The sequence below is a fragment of the Ciconia boyciana genome, chromosome 2, assembly GCF_034638445.1.
Source record: "Ciconia boyciana chromosome 2, ASM3463844v1, whole genome shotgun sequence".
Lineage (NCBI taxonomy): Eukaryota > Metazoa > Chordata > Aves > Ciconiiformes > Ciconiidae > Ciconia > Ciconia boyciana.
In genome coordinates this window covers 52802139-52829539 of record NC_132935.1, presented here as the reverse complement: position 1 = coordinate 52829539, position 27401 = coordinate 52802139, and the positions used below count along the sequence as shown (strand labels likewise).

At 40.7% G+C, this 27401-nt stretch overlaps 2 protein-coding genes across 10 annotated transcripts in view; one reads left to right on the top strand and one right to left on the bottom strand.

Moving 5' to 3' along the window:
* GREB1L (GREB1 like retinoic acid receptor coactivator) overlaps window positions 1-16337 on the top strand; it is a 144951-nt gene extending 128614 nt beyond the window's left edge. For 4 of the 7 annotated variants that reach the window (XM_072852653.1, XM_072852650.1, XM_072852654.1 and 1 more), the window contains 10 exons: window positions 2171-2326; window positions 2522-2661; window positions 4389-4550; window positions 4868-5072; window positions 5780-5945; window positions 6881-7108; window positions 8558-8699; window positions 9827-10027; window positions 11251-11389; window positions 12970-16336. In XM_072852653.1, coding sequence (XP_072708754.1) covers window positions 2171-2326; window positions 2522-2661; window positions 4389-4550; window positions 4868-5072; window positions 5780-5945; window positions 6881-7108; window positions 8558-8699; window positions 9827-10027; window positions 11251-11389; window positions 12970-13133 — 1703 coding nt within the window. In that variant the 3' untranslated portion in view covers window positions 13134-16336. Of the gene's footprint in view, window positions 1-2170; window positions 2327-2521; window positions 2662-4388; window positions 4551-4867; window positions 5073-5779; window positions 5946-6880; window positions 7109-8557; window positions 8700-9826; window positions 10028-11250; window positions 11390-12969 lie in introns of all 7 variants that reach the window. The other 3 variants (XM_072852649.1, XM_072852648.1, XM_072852655.1) reach the window with 2 other exon arrangements.
* A 398-nt stretch (window positions 16338-16735) lies between these two features.
* Window positions 16736-27401, bottom strand: part of ESCO1 (establishment of sister chromatid cohesion N-acetyltransferase 1) — a 35325-nt gene continuing 24659 nt past the window's right edge. The window contains exons 9-12 of one of the 3 annotated variants that reach the window (XM_072852656.1): window positions 24584-24673; window positions 21322-21465; window positions 20313-20500; window positions 16736-17737 (exon numbers count right to left, since the gene is read on the bottom strand). In XM_072852656.1, the coding sequence (XP_072708757.1) occupies window positions 17590-17737; window positions 20313-20500; window positions 21322-21465; window positions 24584-24673 (570 nt within the window). In that variant the 3' untranslated portion in view covers window positions 16736-17589. Of the gene's footprint in view, window positions 17738-20312; window positions 20501-21321; window positions 21466-24583; window positions 24674-25268; window positions 25392-27401 lie in introns of those variants that run through there. The other 2 variants (XM_072852657.1, XR_012040928.1) reach the window with 2 other exon arrangements.

Sequence of the window (27401 nt, the reverse complement as noted above, 5' to 3'; positions counted from 1 at the left end):
AGCTGTGTCCCCTCCCAGCTTCTTGTGCCCCCCCAGCCTACTCGCTGGTGGGGTGGGGTGAGGAGCAGAAAAGGCCTTGACCCTGTGTAAGCACTGCTCAGCAGTAACAAAAACATTTCTGTATTATCAACACTGTTTCCAGCACAAATCCAGAACATAGCCCCATACTAGCTATTATGAAGAAAATTAACTCTCTCCCAGCAAAACCAGCACAGTGTGCCACCAGCACACTTAAGCCAATGTTTCTTTTGAGTTGGTGACATTAGTGAAAATATTAAAGAGTATGCCCCTCCACTGATCTTTTAACTTCACTGGTAATCTCCATCTGTCTTAATGCTTACGATGTTACGTGCTGCCATCTTCTGTTTAATCAACTTGTTCAATTTACAGACCATTCACTGTCTCCATTTTCTTCAGCTGTATTAATAATTTGTTGTGTAGTATCATATCAAATACTTTACTTAAGTCCAGAAGGATAAGATGTGTTTCATTTCCTTTGTTTAGAGAAATAGATATATCATAGCTGTATAATGAAAGTAACACAGGATTTCTTTGGTGAACCCATGTTGCATTTTATTACATTTTTCATTTACTTCAACATCTTTAATTATTTCCTTCACCCTCCCCAAGTTTTGAATATTACCAAAGTCAAAGTAATGAGCCCAGAGCTCCATAGATTACTGTATCTCCTCTTAAATGGGGATAATATGCACTATTCTTGTATTGAAATCAGGCTCCTGCCTGATTTCACATACCTCTTCTTTCAGAAAACTGCCATGGAGGTTATTCTTTCTCTCTGTTTTGAGTGTGTATCAAGCTTTTAGATTTTTGTTTCCATCTTGGCTTACAGTAAAACTTTTATTCCCTTGAAAACATAATCATCAAAGTAAAAACAAAATTAAAAAAAATTATATGGTTGAGGCAATATAGCAAAGAAAATTATTATTTGTTTTCATGCACTTTTCTGAGGTCTACCTCAGCTTGACATTTGGCAAAGCTTATTTTATCTCACACTTGTTGACAAAACTTCATTTGCTGTTGAGCTTTTTCCAGTCCTCATGGACTTTGTTCATTCTTAGTGTCCTTTTTGACGTAGTCCCTCTGAAGCCCCTTCCTCCTTGTGTTTTTGTTTTGCTTGGTATGCTGGTTACTGGTTGTTTGGCAACTGCGATTCCAAGAAGTCCAAGTCTCATTCATAGGGAAGTCCCTGGTTTTCTCAGGCCAGCTGACTTACAGAGCCGGCTCTCTCAGGATTTGCCTGTATGGACAAACTACTATACCTCAGCTGACCGGTGGTGTTTGTTAATTTGAGCGTGACGCGGTGCCAGGGAGGTAAATGGCCTCTAAACTGCTGCTGGCTCACATCCTGTTGGGTCAGTCTGGGTAGGGTGGGCATGTGCTTGTGTGTAGACCCAGCCTTCGTTTCATCTGAGTTTGCTTTTCTGAAATCAGTATCCTCAGTTACACACCTACTTTTGTGTGTTCTTCCATCTCATTTTAAACTGAATCGACTCATGTTCAAGCTGCAGTCCAAGGTTGTTGTCTTTGGCCAGTGCTTTCTAATGTTCCCATTACTTACACTGAATTTTCTACCTTAGACTTTCCTATTCTGGATCAAAGCAAAGAAGTTCCAGTTGATCGTTGCTGGCCACATCCCATTCTGTAACAGGAGTGTCTCTTTTACTGCCTTTATCATGTACCATCAGCTACTATAAATTTATACAGCCTCTTTCTCCTTGCTTTCATCCTTCTGCCTTTGGATAGTTTTGCTTCTCGTTTACACAATGCTCCTCACTTTGTGTGCTAAAGATGGAACCACAGAGAGGCTTGAGACTCCACCTGTATCTTCTGCACAGATAGGACTGTTCATTTGAGCATTTTCTGCATAAACCAGAGTGAATTATACCTCCGCAGCTTGATGAGGAGCAGAGCAGAAAGATACCTATGAGGCTCCATTGCTTGTATACAATTTCCAAGGAATTGCCATTTCTTTGAAATGGCTTTGTGTGGATAATAATTTCAATTTTGGTAATATTTATGACATTCAAAGAGGTCTCTTTTTGTGTGTGTGCACCTGTGTGAGTTCCTGTGGAACTGTAAATCAGCAAACATCACGAAAACACCTTTCATTGGGTATCTGATACTGCTTACTTGAAGTGTGTTGTTGCAGGTCATACAGAAAACAGTGAAATTACTCAGTCTAGCAATGACCACTGGCCAGATATTGAGATCTTCAGCAAAATGTCTTTTGACCTGAATGTACATGACCCCAAATACAGAACTATAAGTCCCGTATACACGGAACAACTGTCAAGAGTGAAACAAGGTAAGTAGAGTTTTTAGGGATACTTTCCTACAAAGAATCAGGTTTTATTGGTTTGATAGAACACATGAGTTCACAAGAGCCTTTAATCTCCAAAATAAAATGAATCAAAACAATTTGTATGTTCTTTACAATTGTTACTGGGATCACAGTCTTTGTTTTTAACATTCATAAAATTTCTGTTTTCTTTGTCCACAGAAACAAGCAAAGAAATGAAATCAGAGGAACCTAAGAAAAGGGAGACTGTGTCCATGATGTTGACTAAATACGCAGCTTACAATACGTTCCATCACTGTGAGCAGTGCCATCAGTATATGGACATTAATCCTGCCGCACAGGTTGGTGTGAAGGTCCAAGGGTCGACTGCATCCTTGATTTTTCTGTGGTCTCTCCAGGCGTACCGCTCTGGTCTCAGGAGTCATGCTTTCACCTTCCCTGAGATGGAATTGTTTAATTCTTCCATTCTCAGGGGAGATATTGAGCTACAGACCCTGGAGCATCAACTGTGTCTGCTGCGTTCTGCATGAGCAGTTCTTCTCTCCAGCTGCCTCTGACAAAGGGTGACTATTGTGACTAGTTGTCTCAAGCCAAAGCATTATTCAGCCTGCCCAGAGGGTTTGCAATATCTCATAGGAGAGGACTGTAAAATTAAGAGAGATGCATCCCTTACCTAAATGCCAGCCATCCACACCTGTGATGGGAGACTGGAAGGCCTACTTCTTCCTCCCTTTGTATGTAACTGTGCATGCTTCTCGGCAGTAGCTTATGAGTCACTAGACAAATATGATAATTTTTAACTGTTTAGTTAAAAACTTTTGATCTCTAAAACAAAGAGTTATGCTCGCAGGAGACTGTCAGGTAAATTATTCCTGGTTAATAGCTCAGACATTATTTCTGAACCACCACCAATAGTTTACTTGGAGGTTTCTTATCTCAAATCATTCTTTCCTGGCTTGCTAACCTTTTCCAACAGCTTGCTATTAACCTAACACAGCATAGATACACTGACAATGTACAATGTCAGTTACCTCGGAGCAGCACCAGCAGGTCTGATTTAAACCTCATGCTTCATTAAGTACGTTTGGGAGGAAGCAAATCCTCCCAAAGGACATCTGTTGTTCCCTTCACTCTTCTTTGTGCATGCGGTCAAACATAATGACTAGTAAAAAATATGAATACCTACTTGTATGTGCAAGTGTGAGTTGTGTATATAGAATTATGATAATTGAACTCAAGGGAAATTACACATCCAAAGGGGAGTCATTGGATACCAGGCATTATGAAGGGAGATAGATTCTTCAGTGCTTTAACAGAACCTAAATAAAGGCCCTTTCGTTTTTCATCTTTACTTAGGCTAATTATTTCAATTCTGTAGTAAAGATTATAGAAAGATAACTGCTAAGAGTAAATGATTTGACCTTGTAGTAAGACAGATGCTTCTGTGGGATGAAATCTTATCAGATATGTAGGCACTTTGTATACGCTTACACAGTTCAGTGAAGCGCTGTGCAAACTTAAGCTCACCCAAATTCTTCATAGCCTTGTTAATGGCGTGGTCTGCCTTGGTTACCTAGCTGCTTAGAAGACTATTGCCACAGGAAAAATACCATACTAATGCAGCCATGATGCTACTGAGGTGTCTGAATGGCAGTGCGTTCTGCTGTGGAGGCGCACCCACATTGCTACACTGCTCTTTGAATCTTTTGGGAAAATTTATTTGGACAGTTTGTTTCCTAGTATATATATTTTTCACTTCTCCTTATAAATATTGATAAATAATTTCTAGCTCAAATGGACTTCAGGAGAGTCCAGCTGGGCCAAAGATCATTACTGGTACAGAAAGCCGATTGTTTTAATAGCAAGGCAAGTTACATGCCTAAGTAATGTGGTTTATGGTAGAGGAAAATGAGAATACAATAGAGTTAACTTCAGTTACTGAAAGAGAATATTTTGAATGTTCTTCTCTGGTGCCTTCCAGTATTGTGACTGCAAGAGCAGGTTGCCATATACTCCTTATGGGTTACCTGCTTGTAAATCTTTCTTCCACTTTTTTCGTTGTATACAGATATCTGACTCCACTCTGCATGCATTCACGTTTTCATCCTCGATGCTAGGAGAAGAGGTTCAACTGCATTTTATAATCCCCAAGTCCAAAGAGAACCATTTTGTCTTCAGCAAGCAGGGAAAACATCTAGAAAGCATGCGTCTCCCACTCGTTTCTGATAAGGTGCGTGTGCTGCTCTTATCTGTCTGCTGACTACATACGCTGAATGCAGTCAACTTGACATACATTTGCAAATCAGTGGTGGTTGGCTGGGGATTTTTTTCTGTTTTGTTTTTGTTTTAAAGTCCTTTGCATAATTCTTGCCTGACTGTCCTCAGAACTGGAGTTTTTAAGGACAATCATCCCTTTTTGCATTCCTAGTGTCCAGTTCATATGTGTTGCAATGATCAATGATCTTAAAATCCAGTATAAATAAAAATCCATATCAGGAATAACCTGCTTTTTCCCTAATGTTGCCAAAATATCTCCTGTGCCAGCAGAATTTGAATGCAGTGAAGAGTCCTATCTTCACTCCATCGAGTGGACGTCATGAACATGGCCTCTTGAACCTCTACCATGCCATGGAAGGCACCAGCCACCTTCACCTCCTTGTAGTCAAGGAGTATGAAATGCCGCTCTACCGTAAATACTGGCCCAACCACATCATGCTTGTCCTGCCAGGCATGTTCAACAATGCTGGCGTTGGTAAGAAACACCATCAATGCATTGCTGTGAAGATATCAAAATCCATGTTGGACAATAGGGATCATGGTGTTGAAGGAAACATTGCAGCAGCTCCTCACATTCATGCTGTGATAATAGCAGCAATATCTGTGCAAAACACAATGATGTCTAAGAACTGCTGTTATGGACATGGAATATATGTTTGTATTGATCACTGCCTTCTCAATTTAAAATCTGATGTTTTATAGGCCATATTCACTCATTTTACTCAGCCCTGCTGTGTGAATGTTCATTCTAGACATTTTACACATGATTTTTCAAACTGCAATTTTTTAGTTAGCTGAAGCTAAATGTTAACTGCAGCTGAACACTGGGGGCTTGAACTTTGGACGTCATTTTCATGGATGCTGAGTTTTTTTCCTGCAGGAAGTTTTAAGTAGCTTCAGTTTTAGAATCTCAGCCCCTTCCTGGTTCAAGTTACTTTATTAATGCCCACAAAATCATGTTCTGCAGAGTCTCTTAAAAGGTCCAGTCTTCTTGGTATCTGCCTTTTAGATTTACTCACACTGAAAAAGGAACATATTGATTTCCTGTTAAACTAAGATGTTATGAGCACTAAGTTCATAAAGGGTAATGACTGCAGATGTTCATGTAGCCTTTGTCTGGGAAGAGAGAGTGATAAAGTCTAATAAAGATCTCTGTATGTCTTCTTTATGGTATTTTCTCAGGTGCTGCCAGGTTTCTTATTAAGGAACTTTCCTACCACAATCTAGAACTGGAACGAAACCGCTTGGAGGAACTGGGAGTCAAGCGCCAGTGTGTGTGGCCATTCATCGTGGTCATGGATGACTCCTGTGTCTTGTGGAACATGCACAGCGTCCACGAACAGTCGAGGTAAGTAACCACCCAGCACTGGGGTGCCTGCACTGATCCAGCCCAGACAGCAGCACACCTGCGACTTAGGCTCATCTCTAGCATCTGACAGGGTATGAAAGATCAGACAACTGGAAAAGTTGGCAGCTGGAGCTGCTGGTAACGTACGCAAAATATTGCTAAGCAAAAGCAGCTTTCAGTAGTGGCTTTGATGTAATAACACCAGGCTGCCCGTCCAAAGGGCCTCACAGAGGTCATTATTCTCTCAATTATTATTCAGCTATATTGTCTAAAATGCAGAAAATCAGCTCTTTCACTCAGAGCAGTAGGAAGGCTGTAGATTTGTCTTGTTGACCACCAGAATCCAACCTCCTACTGTTGAACAATTCCACCTGGTTCTACCCTTACATCCGTGTCCCACAGTCAGTACCATCAATAAACCTCTGCTTGTGCTTGTTCTTTGCCTAAAGCTACTCTTGCTTTTAGTGACTATTTGAGTGATTTCTCAATATGTTACTTCCCTGATTTGTTTTGATTCAATTTATGTTTCTCAATGAAAACGGTGTATTTTGGGAACTTTAGCTTTCTAGAAGGCAGTAAGCTCTTGCTCTTCTCAGCGTTTATGCTGTCCATTACGGAGAAAATGGCCTTCCAGAAACGGTGCATAAGGCGATTCCTTTTCCCTTTCTACATTGCTGTGTAAGACCTTATTCTGCTGAAAGCCCCATTTTCTTATAATTACTACATCGATGGGATAAGATTAGTTGGCTCTTGTTTAAACAGTTTGCATTTATTTATATATTTTTACAGTATCTAGAGTAAACACTCTCAATTGTTAATGGAATTTCTTGGTCCTGTGTATACACATATATGCGTGTATATATATATATATGCAGTGTATGTTATATAAAAATAATAAGCCATGTTTGTGTGTTGTGTATGATCACGTTTTGCAGCCAGTCCCTGGAGCCTGGGGGTTCCAGCAAGAATGTGTCTCTGAAGAGCGTCCTCCAACACATTGAAGCCACCCCCAAAATTGTTCATTATGCAATACTGGGTGTTCAGAAATGGAACAGCAAGCTGAATGCCAGGAAAGCAAAGGCTCCATTCTCCAGGTGCCATGTGCGTGATTTTATACTGCTCAACATAGACCTGACCCAGAATGTGCAATATGATCTAAACAGGTAGGCAATATATGTATGTGGTAAAATAATATGCTGGCATGATAAGAATCTTGTCACCATATTTCTAAATGCTGTCGAGATAAATAGAAAGATCCTGTCTGAGGTAACGAGCACACAATCACAAAAGTAAAACACAGAGTGATATATATTGCATCCGAATGAATAAGGCATCAAAATAAACTTACCGTCAGCCAAAAGAGCTGGGAGAGACAGACTGCAAGGCAAGGGAAGGCTACAGAGAACTGAAAAGGCAGGGGGGAAAGAAGAAACTTCAGGAAAAACAAGTAACCGCGAGACCAAAAATAAAAGAAAGAATCGAAAATTACTTCAGTGACAGGAAGAGTGTGGAGCTTCCAGAGTGCCTCTGTAAGAGGCAGGAGCCTCTTGCATGACTAAGAACAAGAGTATAGTTAATGGCTGAGCCATTGCTATGTCAAATGCTATGAGGAGGGAGGAGGGATTCCTTGTATTTCCTTCAGAATAATCTATCCTCCCTATTGCCACTTGGGTTTGCAGTAAAAACAGATGAATAAATAACTTTCCACTATTTCCTTCCTTTTTTCCCCCTTCTCCTCACCCAACTCCATCCTAAAGCATTTGCAATAAGGCACTGTTATCATGGGGCTTTACCTCTAGTTTTCATCACAGACTGAAGCAATATCCAATTCCCCCCCTCCCTGGCCAGATGAGTTTAGAATAAACCCTGTTTCTGCTAGCCACAGGCTGGCCCTGGGGCATCTCACCCTGGTCTCCTGCTGCTGTTTTCAGGGATCCCGTGTATTCGAGTGAGGAATTGTAGCCTGTCAGTGCAAGCTGGGGTCTGGTGTGGCTTCCAGAGCTCTTGATTTCACATTCTCTGGCTGGTTGAATCATGAGATGGGACTCAGGCCACAGAAGTGAGCAATTACATCGTAAATAGCGCAGGATAAATGTTAACTTCTCAGCTGCTTTGTCTCCCCTAGCCAGATATTTGTCAAAGCCACATTTATCCCCTGATTCCAGTTCATCAAAAAATATGTCGTATAGCACTGGCTTGTTCAGAAATGGAGGTTGGTCACTGCAGAGCTTCTCTCAGTTCTAAAATATATATAAAAAAATAACTAAAAAGAAGAAAAAAAGGAAAGGGTGGGGAAGAATTGATTGATGCCATTACATGATGCAGATGAGAGGGCTAACCCGACGTGGTATGGGGAAGAAACATACAGACGCACTGAAAAGTGAAGATTTGTTTGGTTTTAAGATGACCAGGAGTTGCTTTCCTACACCAGGAGCACATTGAAGGAATGAGTCTTCAGAGCCGTGTAGAGAATTTGTATAGGCACCATATCAGATGGTCTCCAAAAATCTCTGCTGAGCCCGTCCTGGTGCATTTCAGCAGCGGGTGTGTGAATGGTTGCTTATGCACAGCAGCCACACGGCTGGTCTAGTGATCTTGTGTTTAATGTCCAGGTATTTCTGTGAAGATGTAGATTTTAATCTGCGGACCAACAGCAGCGGCCTGCTCATCTGCCGCTTCAACAACTTCAGTGTCATGAAGAAGCATATTCAGGTCGGAGGACAAAAGGACTTTGTCGTTAAACCAAAAATCATGGTGAGTGTGGATGTATGCTCCGTCATATGTAAAGGGTAAAATCAGGACCTATTTCCCCTAGAAATAATGAATTCTCTAGCCCTTTAGATTTATTTAGTGCTTATTTGACATTTGTGGCCTACTCTGTGGTAGGGCTGCCACATCAGAAATAGAAAATAATAAATATTTTGCTAATTATAAATTATTAACAATAATCCTCCTAATCTATTAGAAGATGGACTGGGATTGGGAAGAGTTTGGTCTAGCTGTTCACTGGTATCTCTGACGGAGGAAGAATTTGCAGACATAAACTCTGATCAAAAGCAGGCAAGTTGTACTGGACTAGTTTTAATAATTTTAACACAGCCACTAGTTTCCAGTGTTTGCCGGTTTGTGATGACTTTCAGTCCTTGCACTTGCTGACAAAAAGAGCCCTGAGGAAAGGCACTGAAAACTGCAACCTTCTGCAATCCACCCGGGAAATCCAAGTATTTACAAAAATGGTGTGGGGATACCGAATATTTTATACAGAGTATGTTACACCTGTGCCAGCTTTAAATGGAGGTATATTTCAAAGAGTTGGTTTTAATCTAGGAATCTTATCATTTGTGTTCCTGGTGGTTTTAAACACATCCCACACCATCCCTCTTTTAAAAAAATCACCTCTGTATTTCGGATTTAACTGACTAAACCCTGGATTTGAGTATTTTGAGAGGTCATTTTCTGAATTTTCCTTTTCTTGTGGCTGCGGTGGAATCTGTAGTGATGGACTGGCCTATGAGAAACTCCATAGAAAACGTTTTCTGTGGATGACTCCACACAAGGAGGATGTCATTTCCTATGCTGTCCAGGAGTAAGGCAGGATGAAGGGCGTTGCGACAGTTTGAACTCCCTCTTTTATGTCCCTTCTTTAGGCAAGCAGATACCCACAGAAGTACTTAGCAACCGCAGAACAAGTAATTCATTTATTTCTGTGCTGCAGTGCTATGTCAAAATCGAGTGGGGATTTTTGATTCTTTCCCCCAGCTTTCTCTCTGCTTTCTCTTCCTGCCCTGTCCTAGTGATCCCTTCCCCAGCTAGAGGAACCCCTGCAGAGAAGATACACTGAATAAGCGGGTTAAAAGGGGCTCCCCTTGGTTTCATTGCAGGTTTCGGACAGCCTGGCACCAATAATGCCTCTTCAGTACGTCTGCGCACCTGACAGTGAGCATACATTGTTGGCAGCCCCATCTCAGTTCCTTCTGGAGAAATTCCTTCAACATGCGACGTACAAACTCTTCCCGAAGGCCATTCATAACTTCAAGAACCCGGTATTGGCCATTGACTGCTACCTGAACATGGGGCTTGAGGTACAAAATATTTGCAGGGATAAGGGGGACAAGTAAATGCAAACCCTGACGTCAACATCTTTCTTGTGTTGAAACCCTTTCTTTTATGAACCCTCAGCATCAAGGGTAGCGTTTGAAGACTTTGGTCTCCAACAGTGAGACTCCGCTGTTGGAACTAAAGGACCAACTCCACTGGAAGAGCTGGTGGTAAAGCCTCCTACCTGGCTGGCGTGGGTAGAGACCAGAGGTAGAGACCAGAGGTCTGTGATGGCTTGATGTGATTTGCAAAGGAATTGGGCGTGTCTGTCTGAAATAATATTTCATGTGAAGCAAAAACCCGAAAGCGATGCCATTCTTGACAGAACTTGGTGTGCTGAATAGTCTGTAGAAAAACTATCCACAAAATTTTTAGATCACTCTCCTATCATACAGCTTTTTATTATCTGTGTTTGATTTGTCCCTGCAACAAACTTGTTTTGGCTGAGAGAGTTTCTGATACGACCCTTGTCTGGTGGCTTGCTTCACTGATGGACAAAGCTCATCCTTTGTAATGCAGCTCTCCTTTTAGATGCTTTTCTTTCTATGAACCTGGGTTTCTACGGAAACTAGGTTTTTGCAAGTATGTCTTAGATCTCTGTAGGGAGGGAGATCAGAATTTTTGAACCCATTGGTCAGTTTAAACTGGGTCTGAAGCAGGGTGAAAGTCTAACAAGGGGTTTGTTCTGACAAATTTTATGGAGGTCAGTGGCAAAATGGAGAAGAAATCCTTTGACCATGGCACTAAAACACAGGAGAGCCCCAGTGCTGGGAACTGCTTAGTTGATGCTTGCGGTCAGCAAGAGAAGACATCCGCCAGTGCAGAGGAGCTCGAGCTTCAGCAGTTTCAGTACTCATCGAATCGCTTGCTCTGTTTGGCAAATGTATTGTTATTAGAACAACCTAAATAATCTTAACAGTCATTATAAGCAGGTAATTCACAGAGAAGCAGAAAATGAAACTGAATTATGGAGAGTCCTGAAATTATGAATTGCAGACTTGGTGACCAAATCTGAATCTAGAAGTTTGTCCCGTTGTGGTATTTCCTAGGGGAAGTTTGCTCAATACTGCATTCTTGTTGGATTGTATTTTTACCAGCACCAGCTGACTCACCTGTTATCACTACGTTATATTCCATTCCACTTACAGCCTTCCTTAGGCATTTTCTAACACGGAAGTGCTTCCTTTCTTTTCCCCTTCTGTTTCAGGTGGCGATATGCTATATTAGTTCCCGCCCGCACTCAGTCAATGTCAACTGTGAAGGGGTGTTCTTCAGCGGACTTCTGCTCTATCTCTGTGACTCCTTCGTTGGTGCAGACCTCCTCAAGCGTTTCAGGTTTCTGAAAGGTAATCTCATTGCTCTGCTGGGCATCCTGGCTGCTTTCCTGCCGAGTAACAGCAGGGAGGAAAAGGGAAAGGTAGAAGAATAACCAGCTTCATTAAACAGCTCCATTATTTTCACAGTTAGTGCTGCCATTGTTTTCAAAAGAAATAGATGGAGTGTTTCTTTTGGGAGTGTATAAAACTTCTGTTCCTGTTGGTAATAAGTGCAAGTAATTGAACCTTTGCTAAGCTTTGGTAAATTAGATTCATTAAATTATTTTAAAGTGACAGCAAATGGAAATAGGTGCAGAAAAACAAGGATACATGGAAATCAGTCAGTGAATCATGCAGTCAGCAACTTGAGAGTTTAGAGCATAGGTGTTACTGATGAAGATGAGAAATTCTGCTCTAGTAATCTGTCTATAACGGCAATAAATATTCAGTACTGTAGATTGGGGCAGCTCTTAGCTGGAGGACGATGGGGTCTGCTCCCACCAGAACTTTATAAACCTCGTCAAAATCTTTCTTCATCTTTTTGTCTTAATACTAACAAATAGGAAATTGGTATAGGTATTCAGTAATGCTAAAGTGTGCTACAGAACTCCCGTGCATTTGTGGTGGCATGGCTGAGCCGTTTCCCTCTCGTGCCGAGTGAGGTTGGTGCACGGCTGGGGGGGGCAGCGGGGGTCACCCTGAGCCAGTCCCAAGAACCGCATTTGGGAGTTTGCTCCTGCACCCCATTGGGCCCCCCAGCGCAGGGGCAGTGCAGGAAGGCGCAGCCGTGTGGCAGCCGCGGTGGGGATTGTGCTGCTATCGCCAAGCCCCCAGAGCTGACTGCATGCAGCCAGAGGAGCCACTTTGTTGTTTCTTGGGCAAGGGGCGGTTTCTTCACAAAAATGGGCAGTGGACACCTGATAGGAAGGGCCTTCCCCTGCTCGAATCAGGCAGAGGAGGGATCTGACCCTGAACTTTCCATGTGTCAGGTGTGCAGGCTCCAGCACAGAATAGAGGAAGCCCTGGAGGTGTCCAACTCTCCTGCTCGTTAAACGACTGCGCAGTCTGGTAACACCAGGTGGAAGGAAGCTTGCAAGTTTGTTGCCAGAGAAATTAGAGATTTGGCTTATTCCTCTTACAGTGCTTAACCAAGAGGAGCTTGGTAGTTAGGGAAGGTAGTAAGGGAAGTTATAGCAGACTTTCTCGGGAGTCAGTTGTGGGACTGACTGATGAGTTTCATCATTGACCTTGTACAAACCCAAATGTCCCATGAAACAAAAAAAAAGTAGGCTTTATTCTTTTGGCATCATAATTATCAGTAGTGGTTTAAGGATCTCAGACTCAAGTTAACGTTCTCTCTGCTACGGTTGATGGTACTAACACTAGTCAGGCAGCAACATCCTGTGATACAGAGCAGACCCCACACCACGCTTGCTTCTCCCTATTCATGCCTTCCTGCAAACTAGGCTGGCCAGTTGTTGACAGACCCTTCTAATACTTCCTTTTTCCTACCTAGCAGCAGAGATTTCTTTAAAATGTCTTCGGAAAATGAGTGAAGGAACTAGAGTTGTTATTGTAGCCTGAGAATCTAATGTGCTTTTCAATTGAAGGTGCCACCCTGTGTGTCATATGTCAAGACAGAAGCTCGTTACGGCAGACAATAGTCCGGTTGGAGTTGGAGGATGAGTGGCAGTTCCGACTTCGGGATGAGTTTCAAACTGCTAACAGTAGTGACGACAAACCACTCTATTTTCTTACTGGACGCCATATATAAGCTTTGCTAAGACACCGCTAATAAAGAAAAAAAAGAACTTTTTTAAAGTACAATCACTGTGGAGCAAAGTGCAACCAATATTTATCTAGACTGCTCTAAAGGATTCCCCACAATTCTGAAGTAGGCTTTATTCCTAGGGATAAAATTACCACATCAGTTATGAGCTAAAGGATCCTGGATTCCAGTTATTCTCACATCAGTCACAACCGCCGACACTAATCACACAGCCAACCAAGCTGTAGGATCCAGGGAGAGGACATAATTTGGTTGAAGAAGAATTCTTTTTATATTCAGCTGAGCTAGGGGCAGAAGCTGCTCTCGGCAGCTGCTAGCTTGAATGTGTTACATAAAACACAACCCAGCATGTGGAATTTATTGAAGATATGTGGAGGAGAGCCCACCGTGTCTCTTCAGCTCTGTACTGTGGTACAGGAATACTCAGGGGTTTGAAACTACAATATAACGTAGATATTTGTATTAAAAGGAATAGTCTTGTTCTCTGTGCAGTGTTAGTTTAAAATTTGTAATTGTATATGTATTGAAACTGTCTTTGGCAAAATTTCCACAGGTGTTCAAAGTTTACGACTTAAACCTGAACAAATCAGCAAAGGCGTGGCAGGCACTGTGCACCCAGGTTCTCCTAGCACCGTTATTTCACCCCATTAGGTACCTCCTCCTCGACTCCAGGGACAAAGCAAAAGGCTTCTCGTAGATGCTCTCTCCTCAGAGGGCAGAATAACTTGCCAGCAAAACACCTGCAGTTTCTCACTGCCATCAGAGTTCTGAAAACCGGTGGTCTGTCCTCCTTCGCGGATGGAAACGAGTCCCCCTGTACGGCCGATGCCTTTGCAGTGGGCCGAATGCAACTTACTCTCGATGTCCTTTTCACTCAACTCCAGTTGGCTGCAGAGCTGAGATTAGGTCTGCCAAGTCATACCCGTATGTGAACCAACATACCAAAAAGTGTGCCGGATGGCAACGCTGCCCGAGCTGGATTTGAGAGAAAAACAATGTGTGAAACAGAAGGTATTTTACAATAGCTCCAGGGGGGAGCAGGGGAGAAGTCCCAGGGAGCTGGGACTGCTCAGGAGAGACTCTGTCCAGAAGCAAAGATCTTTGAATGCGTCACCGAACACTGTCAGCCCTTTAGTTTAACCTCTGTAAATACCGGTTGTAGCGGTAGTCGCACATTGTTCTACTTAAAAGCATATTCCTGATCCTTGTTAAGTTGTTCCTGAATGAACTCGGTGCAGTAGCTTTTGGTTGTCAGGGTTAAATCGTAGCGGTACTCTGTTCTACTTGTGCAGTTAGCACGAGTTTACCCCACTGAGGTTTCCATACAAAAAAATAATAATCCTGCACATCGTGACCCCTTTTATTAAACAGAAAAATGCAGCGTGTTCTTAAAAGCGATTCAGGAATACCAATTTACTCCCCAAAAAGCAATGAAATTACCACATCTTTATACTTGACCTGCAGCTCATTGGAGAAGGACCTGCCAAAGCTGCATTTCTTTTTTTAACGCATAGTGTTAATTAAGCAACTTTTTTTATCTTGTGAAAAGAGATGTTTACAGATGAAAAAAAGGTAATATATTTGCCAGAGGCTAAAGGAAAATGGTTTGCATATGTCCATGTTAATGTAGCTTAAGTCTGATGCTGTAAATTTAGCACATTTCAGCTGAACAACACATTTCTGTAAGTGTACTTTTTATTTTCCTTCAGACACAACCTGCCTTATCTATCTTAACACGTGGAAGAAGTAGGGATGTAAAAGATGCTTCTTGAAGCTTTTGATGCACACCTGAATGTATTCCAGTAGTTCTGGTTTTGCCAGAAGGGCTTAAGGCCAACCCTGAGTCTTAGCATGGTGTAGAAGTTTCAGGTATTACGTGTTCAAAAATGGTTTCCTTTTTGTTTGTGTATTTGATGTTTGCACTAAGTTCTTAAAATTCCAGGTGCTGAGACTACTATGAGGCGTTAGTCCTGTGGTGAAGCAGTGCGGACTTGTCCTGGAGGTTGAGAATGCAGTCAGAAAGTCAGCGTATTTGCCTGCCTTTACCAAATACTAGTAAACCCATTTCCTTAACTCCCTCCCGTGCGTAAGCAAGGAGTTCCAGTAACACTCTGGCCCGAGCATACTAAAGCCGCTCAAAGGTGTAGGCCCGTCCCACTGAATGCCCTAACTGGCTGCCTGGGAATTCCTGGGAAGGAGACTGTTCTTCGCCACCACCTTCTTGCTGTTCCATTTTGGTTTTAAGCCTCACCATCAAGGCCATTCTTATGAATGTATTAAATTGGCCAGCGTTTTATTTTACCTGTAGATGTTCTTGTCTATTCACAGGTTAAATCTGAATGTAAACTAAGATTTAAAGAATCATATGCAGATGCTTTTTGCTTAACTTATGTAATTGCTTTTTGTGACTTTTGGAAGAGGGTGAAAAGTGTTGCTTTCCTAGTGTAAAGTTTTCTTAACCAAAAACTCGGTGAATTTAGCTTCACTAGTCAGTCTACCTCATGTTATTGTTTATGAACTGAAACTGTCTGAAGTTGTGGCTATGGTATGTCTATAATGTGCTTTCATTAAATTTGAATATATTAAGTTACCATTTAAGACTGCCTCTCTTAACTGGTGCTTCGCACAGGACACTCTTTCTCTCTTCACACATGACAGTGCTGGTCCTGGAGAAACCCACCTCATACCGCTAACGTGAATCCCGCTCGTTGGTTTTAGAAAGAGATAACGTGGAGTGCTGCCAGCATTGGAGATCTTTCAAACTGGGTACTTCTGATCTGGGAGAGTCGCTCTGTTTCAAACAGTCAAGAGGGAGGAGGTACACAAGCTGCCAATACCAACCTTTAGCCCCCTTAAGTAGAAGCAGTTGAAAAACAGGCTTGGTCTGGCCACATTTCAGTCCTGCTCAGGCAAGAACGTGCGAGCAGCAGCAGTACCTCGGCACTTCTTGCTTTCCGAGCCCACCAGAGAGGATCGCCTTCAGATTTTCGGTGAAGCCGCACCACTTTTGTGACAAAGCCCTTTACAGCCTGCTCACAATCCCCTTGAAAATTACAAGTCACAGCTTGAAAACAACAGCCTCTACAGGCCAGTATTCACCACCGTTCAGCGACTTCAGTTTTAAGTACTCTGAGTAATGTTTCAGAGGTGGTGCGAGTTCTTTGCTTTAGCTCTGGACAGCACAATACAGTGTAAGGTCAGCACAATACAAACAAGTGTATTCTAACTGCACATAAGTTCCAAAATTAAAACAAACCGTAAGTTTAAATTTAAGTCTTTCCCATCTCATATTAGGGTTTTAAGCTATTATTCAAGGCTGAAGGCATTCACCTCACCTTACTGTGTAAACCCTGTATCAGGATGGTATTGATCCGGAGCTATGGGGGAATCTGGAGCCTTGGGGTGCGACGCAAATGCACTGTCACACAGGGAATTCCGACCCCAAGCAGGGACAAATGCAGCGACTGTGTTCTCCAGAGACTGCTTCAAAGCACACGCTGCCATTAGCCACTAAGGTCATACTTCACATGCAAAAGTACGAAATACACTAAGATTCATTCACACTTGGTATCAATACGGAGTAACTTTAAAAAAGCGATCAAGTATTTTATTTTTAATCTATCTACATTATGTACAGATCAAGAAAGGCCACAGCAGTTTTTCAACATACAAACCCTTTAAAAGAGGAGAGATTTATGAAGGAGTGACAAGTATCAAAGTGAAGTCCACTAACAAAGGTATATACTCAGTACAGTACTTGAAGAAAAATGACGAGTACACCAGGCCTCAGGGTTTTCATTCCACCTTTTACTCTACAACTAATCCGGGGCAGAGGGGGACGGGGTAGAACTAGTTTCTGACGCTGCTGACACCTAGCAGGCTCCCTTACACTTAGTAGCGCACGGAATGCACCCCAGAAGCCGCCGTACAGTCTGCGAGGGTCATTACCCACGGCGACTGCAGCGTAACGCCTTTTGCCTCGATGCAATTGAGCATAGCCTTGAACTCTGTCAAGCAAGGAACTGGTAATGGCTTCACCCAGCTGCTGGAACTGGTGGCAGGAGCTCAGCGTTACAGTACCAAGAAGCACTGGTATATCACCACATTAAGAACTTCAGCACGTACTCATCAGTGAGACTAGAGTCTTTGCATTAGTTTACAGTCCACTATGAACAATTTTCTGCTGCATGTAAACATGACTAACTAGATAAAATACAATCAAACTTTTGTAAAAGTTAATAAAATATCTTTCTTTTAAAAAAACCAAGTTAGCCTATTACTGCATTGTTTACAATTTTAATAAAATAGTACAACCTTTTGGTTGTTACCAGTCCTGAGTTCACTGTAATAAAAACGGCCCTGGCTTCTGCTGAAGGTCTGCACCCACTCAGTACGTTTTGGCAGAAGTCTCCCCATAAAAATGGAATTCCTTCAGGAGCAGTTAAGTCTGGTGCTGTCCATTGAGGAAGTTGTATACCAGGAACTGGCCGGTGCCACAGTACTGCGTTGCAAAGAGTTTTCCATCAGGAGTGGGGTCAGAGAAAGCGATTTCTTCTTTACTTAAGTATGAGCCATATATGAAGTTGCTCCTGTTTAAAAGGGAAGAAAAAAGAAAAAAAAAAAAAAAAGATAATTACCCTCAGGGAATAATGCAAGAATATTTATGCTATTAGGCCACAAACCATTAATTAAGTGGCACAGACATTCAAAAGGAAGAAGCTCTATTAGGAGGAGATAGTTCTATTTATATGATCTCTCCCCTCCTTCCAAATGGCAAGGAGGAACACTTGTTCTGGGAAGGTTTTTATAAGGTTTTGGTATTTCAGAAGAAGCATTCGTACAGAGCAATTGCTTGTGAGTTGCACCAAGAGTTCAATTTCAGAGTTTAAAAAAAAAAAAGTCTGAATTCATTCCAACTATTTCTTCATAGAAAAGAGACTGCTAAGACTATGACTACAATCCCAAGGAATGAAAACGTAAGCTACAAACAAGGCAGGGTGCTTATAGAGGGGGCTGGAAGGACCTGATGAAATTTCAAGTTCCTGGTTTGGGGGGGGGGGGGGGGATTGACATGTGGATAAGAGCACATCTTGGATTAATTTAGAACATCTAAGAATACAACCTCAAGGCATAATTCATAAGTGACACACTTTCAGTAATAACTATATGAAAGGAAGATTCAGTTTGCTCCAAATGAGAATAAAATATTTTCATGAAGAAGAAAGAGGAGAGCATCAAGGGATACCATTGTTCTTTTCTGGATGGCTATGTGAGCAAATTTAGAAAACTGATCTCAGGCTTTAAGACCTTGATCAGGGGAAGGAGGAGGTAACATTTATCCTGGGAAACGGAAGAAACTCCCATTAAAGTTAAATTTTTTAATTCCTATAAAATAAACTTACACGTACTTGCAAAGCAAGTATGAATTTCAATCATATAGACATCTCCATTAAATCTCAAGGAAAAGGCAACAGGAACAAAATCCTTTTTAATTATTACCAGCTTTATTCCCTTCTCTTTAGTGTATTTAGGAAGATGATTTTGCAAGGTTCTTAAGACTATCTGACCGGGTTTTTGTGACTCCAAGTCAGCTGTGAAAGCTTGAGTGAAACAGGGCAGACATTCTCAAAATGGACTTAAAAGTCTGCTAGGATGCCTTCAACATTTCGAAGTCGGGATTTAGCTGGCTACTGGAATCATCCCGTTCAAACTACCTTTTGCTACGAAAGACATTTAGGTTGAAGTTTCACTGGCAGCTGAGCAGATCTAACTGCTTACTGCCATCAAAAAGGAAGTCTCACTCCTTTCCTTTGCCTTCTGCAACTTTCTGGGCTCCCTTGTTTACGCCAACTCTAGACCTTTCTACAAGCCAACTGAGCACCAGAATAACACAAAGCTCTTTTTAGTGAGCCTGTCTTCTACTAGCGTAGCAATGAGCTAATGGAAGGCCAAGCAAGCACCAGAGCACAGCAAAAAGTAAGATGCAGTGCATAGCTAAGAGGAAAACTAAGACCTCTTCTCGCTAGCTGCAACAAACCATTAAAATTGATTCTAAAGATCCTTTCGAACTGTAGCTGAGGGAGCAACTCCAGCATCACTTGGGGGAAGAAATCTTTCTTTTAGAAATACACAATTAAATCTACTGAATACACAATTAAAAATCAGCCAAAAATATAACCAAATCATCAAGTTAATACGCTTATCTGAATACAGCTTTACAGTCAATAGTTCAGACAGAATGTGATCCAATACGAAGTTTCTAGTTGCTCCACCAGCCAAGCAAGATGCATTCTGCAGAGCAGAATAGCTTTGCTAGCCTCTCCAAATACCCGAGAGGGTGAGGATTGGCAGACACAGCAGTACCTGTGCCACAAACTCCAACAAGATGGGCTAGCCAGGCACCTAGCACAAACCTGACAGCCCAGTAGTAGTAGTAAGATTTGGGTAGTTCTTGGTATTACTCAGAACAGTTGTTTAAACTTCTAGGAAATGTCACTGGAAGAAACCTAAGGTTTGGAGATTCAACGTTTTTAACATTTATCTAAACAGTAGTGCAGATGTTTGAGTCCTTTTATGGATCTAGCACTTAGCATTCAGCTGAATACACTCATCACTAACTACTAAAGCTCCATGGAAATTGGAAATATCTCATAAGGCTTGGTGAATCTGAGTAAAGGAAAAAAAAAAAAACCCACCACAAAAAAACCCCCACAAAACAGTTGGAAGCCACCAGACTATATCAAATAGTTTGGTGCACTCATCTCTGTTCTCTCCCCCTTTCTGCCTCTAAGGAATGGCCATTCAGCCAATGGTTAGATCCCAGTCCTTAACACTTGGGTAATCTCACACTTTGACCAAAGACAGTCTTGTTTCCTTCACTCATAATTACCTCAGAGGAATTTACCCAAGCTCATTGGCAGACTGCTGGGGTGACTCATTACAATTGCAGTTAGCAGAAAGATTTCTGTGAAAGACAAGCTATTGCAGAATACTGATGTTAGTCACTGAACTGCACATAATACTGCAACTGTCAGCTGTGCTCAAATCTACATCCCCAATATCACCAGCAGCTTAAAAATACAAGCTTGAGACACACAAAGCACTAAATGTCTTGGATTGGTCCTATCTAAAACGCACGTAACCAAGGAACTTTTTTTATATTACCTAAGACACTCTATCATCCGAGAAGCAATCTTCTTTCGACGCATCATGCTGAATACCCATATTCGACTAATCCCACAAATAGCAGGTTCTGGAGAAGTTGAACAGCACCACGCTTTCTGTCTTTCAAATATGACTTTCTCGTTTTCTGAACTGACTTCTGGAACCTTCTCTTCTATAACTCTGTAGCCCTGCAGGTCATGTAAAAAAACATACTTGTCACTTTATAAAGCATCACTAATGACTGAACAAAGTAATTCTTGTGTAATTTATTTCAGTTAAACATACTTGCTAAAATGCCTTACCAAAAAGACTGCGTATTAATTTCTCTTAACAGTTTCAAAATTGGAACAGATGATAAAAGATTAAACCAAAAAACCCTCTAAAGCTTATCTGATTTAAAATAACAGCAACAAATAACCCAATTCTTATTACCACCTGTATTAAAGTGTTTGCATCAACTTCTCTGACTTTGACCAAGATTGTTTTGCTTCTTGTCTGCTACTCCCAAGGGATGGTAGAAAACACCACAGTTTACAAGGGAACAGACAGAATATGTGACAAAGCTCTGACATCAGTTTTTAGTACTGCAACTGGCAGTATGACTTCTTGTCCTGCTCTCCACTGCACAGTTCTGCCCTCTGCTTCTGTTTGCTGTGCAGCTGTTTGACCCCACTGTGATTCAACTCAATCCTACAGAGTACCCACTTTTTCATCCATGTTAGATTTCTGCCAGGCAGGGAGTTGAATCTGCTTGCCAGCAAGCAAGAGGAGAGCCAGAGCTAGCATAAGAATAGCAGAGGAAGAAAAATTCCACCCTTCAGCAAAATGAGTAACTACATTTCAGAATGATCTAGCACCAAAGTCTCTTCCTCTGCGGAAAAGGCATACATGGAATACTTATTTGCTAAATGGCTAGACTTAAACTCCGAGGTAATTCTATAGTTTCAGAATGAAGAACACAGTCACTGAGCACTGACACAGATTGCCTTTCTCCAATTCAATCACTTACCCACTGGATATGTTCTGCAATTAAACAGCCGATAACTTTTTTGTCATTAGAAATAAAAAGAAGAGTTTTAGTTCTAGAGTAACACATGAGCGGAGCTTGCTGAAATCCCAAGTCATTGTCTACCATTTCTCTAATTTCTTCAACCTGTCAAAGTAAATTTAAATGCTGTGTAAGAAACACATGTAAATATACATTTGTATAAATTTACATAAAAATTACAGAATTGCAAAAATGCTCTAAGGTATCTACAACACTGAAAGCTATTCCAGAAGTTAAAGATTATCCTAAGTAACCTGCAACACATCGGTCCACATAAATGTTCCTTAAATAATACCCGGCTGGAAATAGGAAGAGTAGAGACCTCTAAGTCAGCTTCCTTTAAGTCCAAACTTCAATTAGGCAAAAGCTAATAGGTACAGAATGCAGATAATCAAAGTGTGGACTCTGATATTCTAGAATTAAATGAGATCTATGTCAAAAGTTAAACTAGCTTAGTTTAAGGTTTTCTGTCTGTTATTTTTCAAGCCTTGAAAGAACTAATCCATTAAGGGTTTTGAGCAGATGATAGCAAGCACAGTGCCAAGACAGCTAGAAAACGTATGCATTTGTTGTAAAGGAATGAGTAACTGTTGTCTCTTTCCTCAAGCTTTCTGCTCTTCCATTAGCTTTGCAAAGAGTAACTGAAACTAAAAATAAAATTTTATTTAATATTAGCAAGTTTAGAAGAAATATATAAACTCCAGCATGAATGTAAACAAAAGCCTATGCATGAGCTGAGATTTTACTGGGGGATTCTTGTACCGACAACCCAGCATTGGAACAGCCTCTATCCTCCCTCTATCATCTCATATGAGACAGAAATAAGGTGGCCTTTCCTATGTGGTGCATTAAATGGCATAAGCTTCTTTAACGCATGTTGAAGTTACAGTAGTAAAGCAAAACTAGAATTTCTGATGCTATGAATATATGAAATTAGTACTGATCAAATGAAAATTCTGTTTAAAAAAAATGCTTTAAAAATAACTTTTAAAAGGCATGGTATCAGTTACTGTCTACTTTCTCATCTAACCTTCAGGTACCAGTCTTTTAATGACAAGTCCAATTAGCCAATTTGAAACACTAAGTAACCATTCTTGAAGTCAGTCATCCACAGTGGTGACAGCTGTAGATTCTCTCAACTTTAACCACACAGAACTACAAAGAACTCTATCCTAAATGACTTCATTTGCTACAGTCTTCCTTTCCTCTGCCCCACTCAGGTATTTTAAGTAATTTTTTCTTCAGCCATTTTAGTAAAGAATGAATGTGCAATGAATGTACTAAAATGAAGATAATACCACCAGAGAAATAAAACTTAATAAACTTATCTGCATTAAATATTGTAAAAAGAAAATTTGTAGTTTCTTTTCAATTCAATAACTTAAAAATTTCTATGTTAGGCTAAAGAAAGCCCACTACAGTCACGCCATCAGAAAGAGCTGTCTTGGGCATCAATTCAGCCTCCAGACGTCCCTTCCAACCTCAACCCTTCTGTGATCCTGCGATAGTGGTACTGCAAAAAAGTACCTATTAGTCACAGCAAATTTCCAGCTAAACAGAATCAATGCCATGCCACTAAAAAAACCAGTGTAATGACGTATTAAGATGTACGAACACAGGCTAGCCAGCAAGACACCAAAGTACCCTGCTGCTCTAAGTCTCCACTAGTGCACTGTGCCCAGTTTTAGATAGAGTTTCAAAAGAGACATGAGACATGGCACAAATGGAAATAATTTAGAGGGGAGTTTGACAACAGTCAGAGCTCTATAAAACATTATTTAGGAGTATAAACTAAAAACCAGCACATCCTGTCAATCTTCTTAAGGTGAAACAATCAGAGTTTGTTCAGGCACAAAAAAGCTGTTGCAAAGAGGAAAAAAAGGATGTTTTCTACAGCTATGGCAGTATGATTTGCACTAATGAGCTCAAATTTCAGTACAGAGATTCTGTTGGATGCTTAGGGAAAATACCCTAATGTTACGGATAGCGAAGCACTGTAACAGAGTCCGGAGACGTTAGAAAAACCTCCAGTGGTAGAAGTTTTAGAAAGTTGTCAGATGCATCATAACCAGAGCTGATCCTGCTTTGGACATGGGAATGGACTACATGACTTTGAGGCCACTCTCCACCTAAGTCTGTTTTTATCCAAAAATTGCTTAGAGAATGGTGCTGTATTCATGCTGTGTAATAATCACAGAATCACAGAATCGTATAGGTTGGAAAAGACCTTTAAGATCATCGAGTCCAACCGTAAACCTAACACTACCAAGACCACCACTAAACCATGTCCCTAAGCACCTCATCCAAACGTCTTTTAAATACCTCCAGGGATGACAACTCAACCAATTCCCTGGGCAGCCTGTTCCAATGCTTGATAACCCTTTCAGTGAAGTAAAATTTCCTAATATCCAGGCACAACTTGAGGCCATTTCCTCTTGTCCTATCACTTGTTACCTGGGAGAAGAGACCGACCCCCACCTCTCTACAACCTCCTTTCAGGTAGTTGTAGAGAGCAATGAGGTCTCCCCTCAGTCTCCTTTTCTCCAGGCTAAACAGCCCCAGTTCCCTCAGCCGCTCCCCATAAGCCTTGTGCTCCAGACCCTTCACCAGCTTTGTTGCCCTTCTCTGGACACACCCCAGCACCTCCATGTCTCTCTTGTAGTGAGGGGCCCAAAACTGAACACAGTATTCGAGGTGCGGCCTCACCAGTGCCGAGTACAGGGGCACGATCACTTCCCTAGTCCTGCTGGCCACGCTATTTTTGATATAAGCCAGGATGCCATTGGCTTTCTTGGGCACCTGGGCACACTGCTGGCTCATATTCAGCCGGCTGTCAACCAAATGTCAATACATTTCAGTTTTTTAAAATATAGTAGGAAGTTTGTATTACATAAAGTATCTGGCAGACATTCAGCAAGTATATTAAAAAAATGTAACAAAATCATTTTTTTGATGATGTTCCCACCCCTGGGAACAGGTCGATGCTGTTCCCACCCCTGCCTTCCACTCCTGCTCAGACCCATCTGCTCTATGAAGAGAGCAGCAGTGTGTAAGAGTGAGACGTCTGACCTGTTTGTGGAAAAAGCTACAGAACCACTGCAGTTTTGATTCCAACTTCAACTGCTCACACATAAATTACACAAACTTTCTATGAACATACTCATTACTTACATTAAAATATCAAACAAGGTAAGAGATACAAGTCCAGTCCTTTTCACCATACCTTTTTAAGTGCATACTTTGGGTCATCAGGAAGAACCATTATTATCCTTCCATCAGGATATTCAGCCAAAATTCTCTCCTTTTTCCAACCCTAAATAAAACAAACACTTATCTAAACCATACACAAGATGTACTTTTACAAACAGAAATTGCACATTATTGTTCTAGACACTGAACTTATGCAGAGACTTCACACTATTTAGCAGTTGCTTTGCTAGAGAAGGAAACTTCAGCTAGCTTTTTAAAATGAGCACAACAGATATAATATGATCTTATTTATACAATAATTTATACAATAGCCTAACTATATCTAGAAACAATTTGTGAAAGTGTCTTATAATTTCCCAACTAGATTTTTTTCCCCCAGGACTGCAGTGCAAACTGAATTTAAAAATAGAAGTAGCAAACTCGGCTCACATAACTGATTTCCAAACCTATGTAATACTTATTTTCCGAAGTCTAGTGAATGGGAAAAACCCTAAGTTTTATTAAAATATTTCTTTTTAACATAGTTACCTCCGCAAATACACACTCAGTTTTAAAGTTTGGCATGCGAAAGACCTCCAGGAGGTTCTAAGTGAACTGATTGGCATGCAGTTGCCCAAAATGTAAGGAATAGTTTATTTTGTTACTGATCATAACTGTTAAAGCCACAAGAAGGATACTAGAAAAAATTTTATAACTACCTTCTAAGAATCTAATGGGGAAGGAGGCTACGTTGTGTGTATCTGAAGTATAAACATACTCAAAAAAATAGAGGTAATTAACTCTTCTTCAGATCCACACTCGTGGTGAATAATGAGCAGTACCTGCATGGAAAAAAACAAAACAAAAAAGCCACTTAAATCTAGCAAGATGGGACTGGTAGATATTAGAACTCAAGTTGCTTTGATGGGACCTAAAAATACTGAATGCAGAAGTAACTTCAGCCACTAAAAAGGCTGATCTACAAGTCTTACTCAAAGCAACTTTAAATAAAAAAGCCTTTGAAGAAACAATATTGATGGAATAATTCTCATTGAAATCTGTACCTTCCCACAAAATAACATTCAACTAAAGACCAAACAATGGAATTTGGCACTGAATGAATGCCATATACACTACCACAAAAAAAGGACAAACTTAAGTGTTATAATACTTGATCTGTATCTCATTTTAATCATGCTGATTTTACTCCCTTATCCCAAACACGACATGAAGAGAATAATTTCAGAAATTGATCTACTTGCTCGTAGCCCTGGAACTATTTAAGTATGAGTTTAGCACCCAGCAAGGCAATGGTTGCAACACAGACACCATTTCAATCCTGCCCGCTTTTCTTCTCAGTAGTAATTGCACTAAATACAAACACAAATGAAGATCCTATTTGAATTTATATATATTATAATCTGAACACAAAGGGCAGTAAACGGCAGTATCACAATATTCAGGTAAGCAGAAAAGTGCAATTTATGGGATTGTGACACGCCTTTTGAGACTATTAGAAAAGGTGTCAAAAAATTCAGGCAAGGATTACTACTCTCCAACCTCAAACACCATCCTCTCTCAATTTTTTGTCTTTTGCTGCCTCTTGGCTACCTGTTTGCCCTGCAAAAGCTTTCTATAGCCTATTTTAAACCATGACCATCACTCAGCAGATAAATGCAATATATTTGATAATCCTACCATTACAGCATCCAGAATGTTGCAGAAAATTAAACTCTAAATGTTAGGTTGCAGGCCTAATGCAGAAAATTCAACCCTAAATTTTAGGTGAAGGTATTCTGTTAATGCAATAGCCAGGTATTTCCAACAAAATAAAATCTGATGGAAGAACAAGTTTCTGAACAGCTTACTGCTGTTCTACTTTTAAGCAACAGTGTATTAGCAAAAGTCTAAAAATAATTCTGTAAAAATGCAGTAATTGACTCTCTTAATACTTAGTACTCATTATTTTCATTATTGTTCACCCATTAATTTTCTTAAGTGAGTACTATAATATATGGGGACCGATCATATTCACAGGAGAGGTAGTTTCTAAATTGAAGTATTTTGGAATTTATTCAGAAATATATCTTTTAGATGAAGCTTTCCAAAAAGTTTCTGCAAACCCTAAGCTCATCCAAGATTTTTAGTTCATTTGGTTTACATCAGAGAATACATTTTAAAGTCATATTCCTTTGTTACTGAAACAGCTCTAAGAGTTTCAAAAAGAAAAACTAACATTTCACATAAGCATCTGCATTTTCAGTATCCTTATTGTTCAGTCTTAGTAAGGAATGAACTGTGCTTCCTTTAAACCAGACAAATGGAAGTAATTCGCAAGATGGGTCACAGCTCTTTCATATTCTAATATTGAAGCTGTTAAGGAAAATCTGCTATAGCTTCAACTGGGACTGGTCCTATTAGATATCTACAATACACAAAATATGCTTTAGTACCAGTATCTTGCATGTGGTCTGAAGAGGATTTCCCTTAACACACCTATTAACGTGGGTTTTTATAACAAACCCCCACTATTTTAACACTGTTTAACACCTTGCAGACTGTGGTATTTTGTTTCAATCACTGAGAACTAAAGTAGCACTCCTTAACTCAGACAGACGGCAAGAACACCTTACTGCAGTAAGAAACAAAAGCATTATGTCTGCAATATACTTTGTAATATCCTTCTGCAACGTCAGAAAATTTGCTTTTTCTTTCCTTTTAACTGACATTACTTTAGGGCATTAAGACTTATTGACTGTTGAATGAGATGCCCAAGCATTGATATACATTGCTTGTGATGACCAAAGAAGTTAAAAGGAAAGCTATTGCTCCCACCAGGATACGTGTTCTGC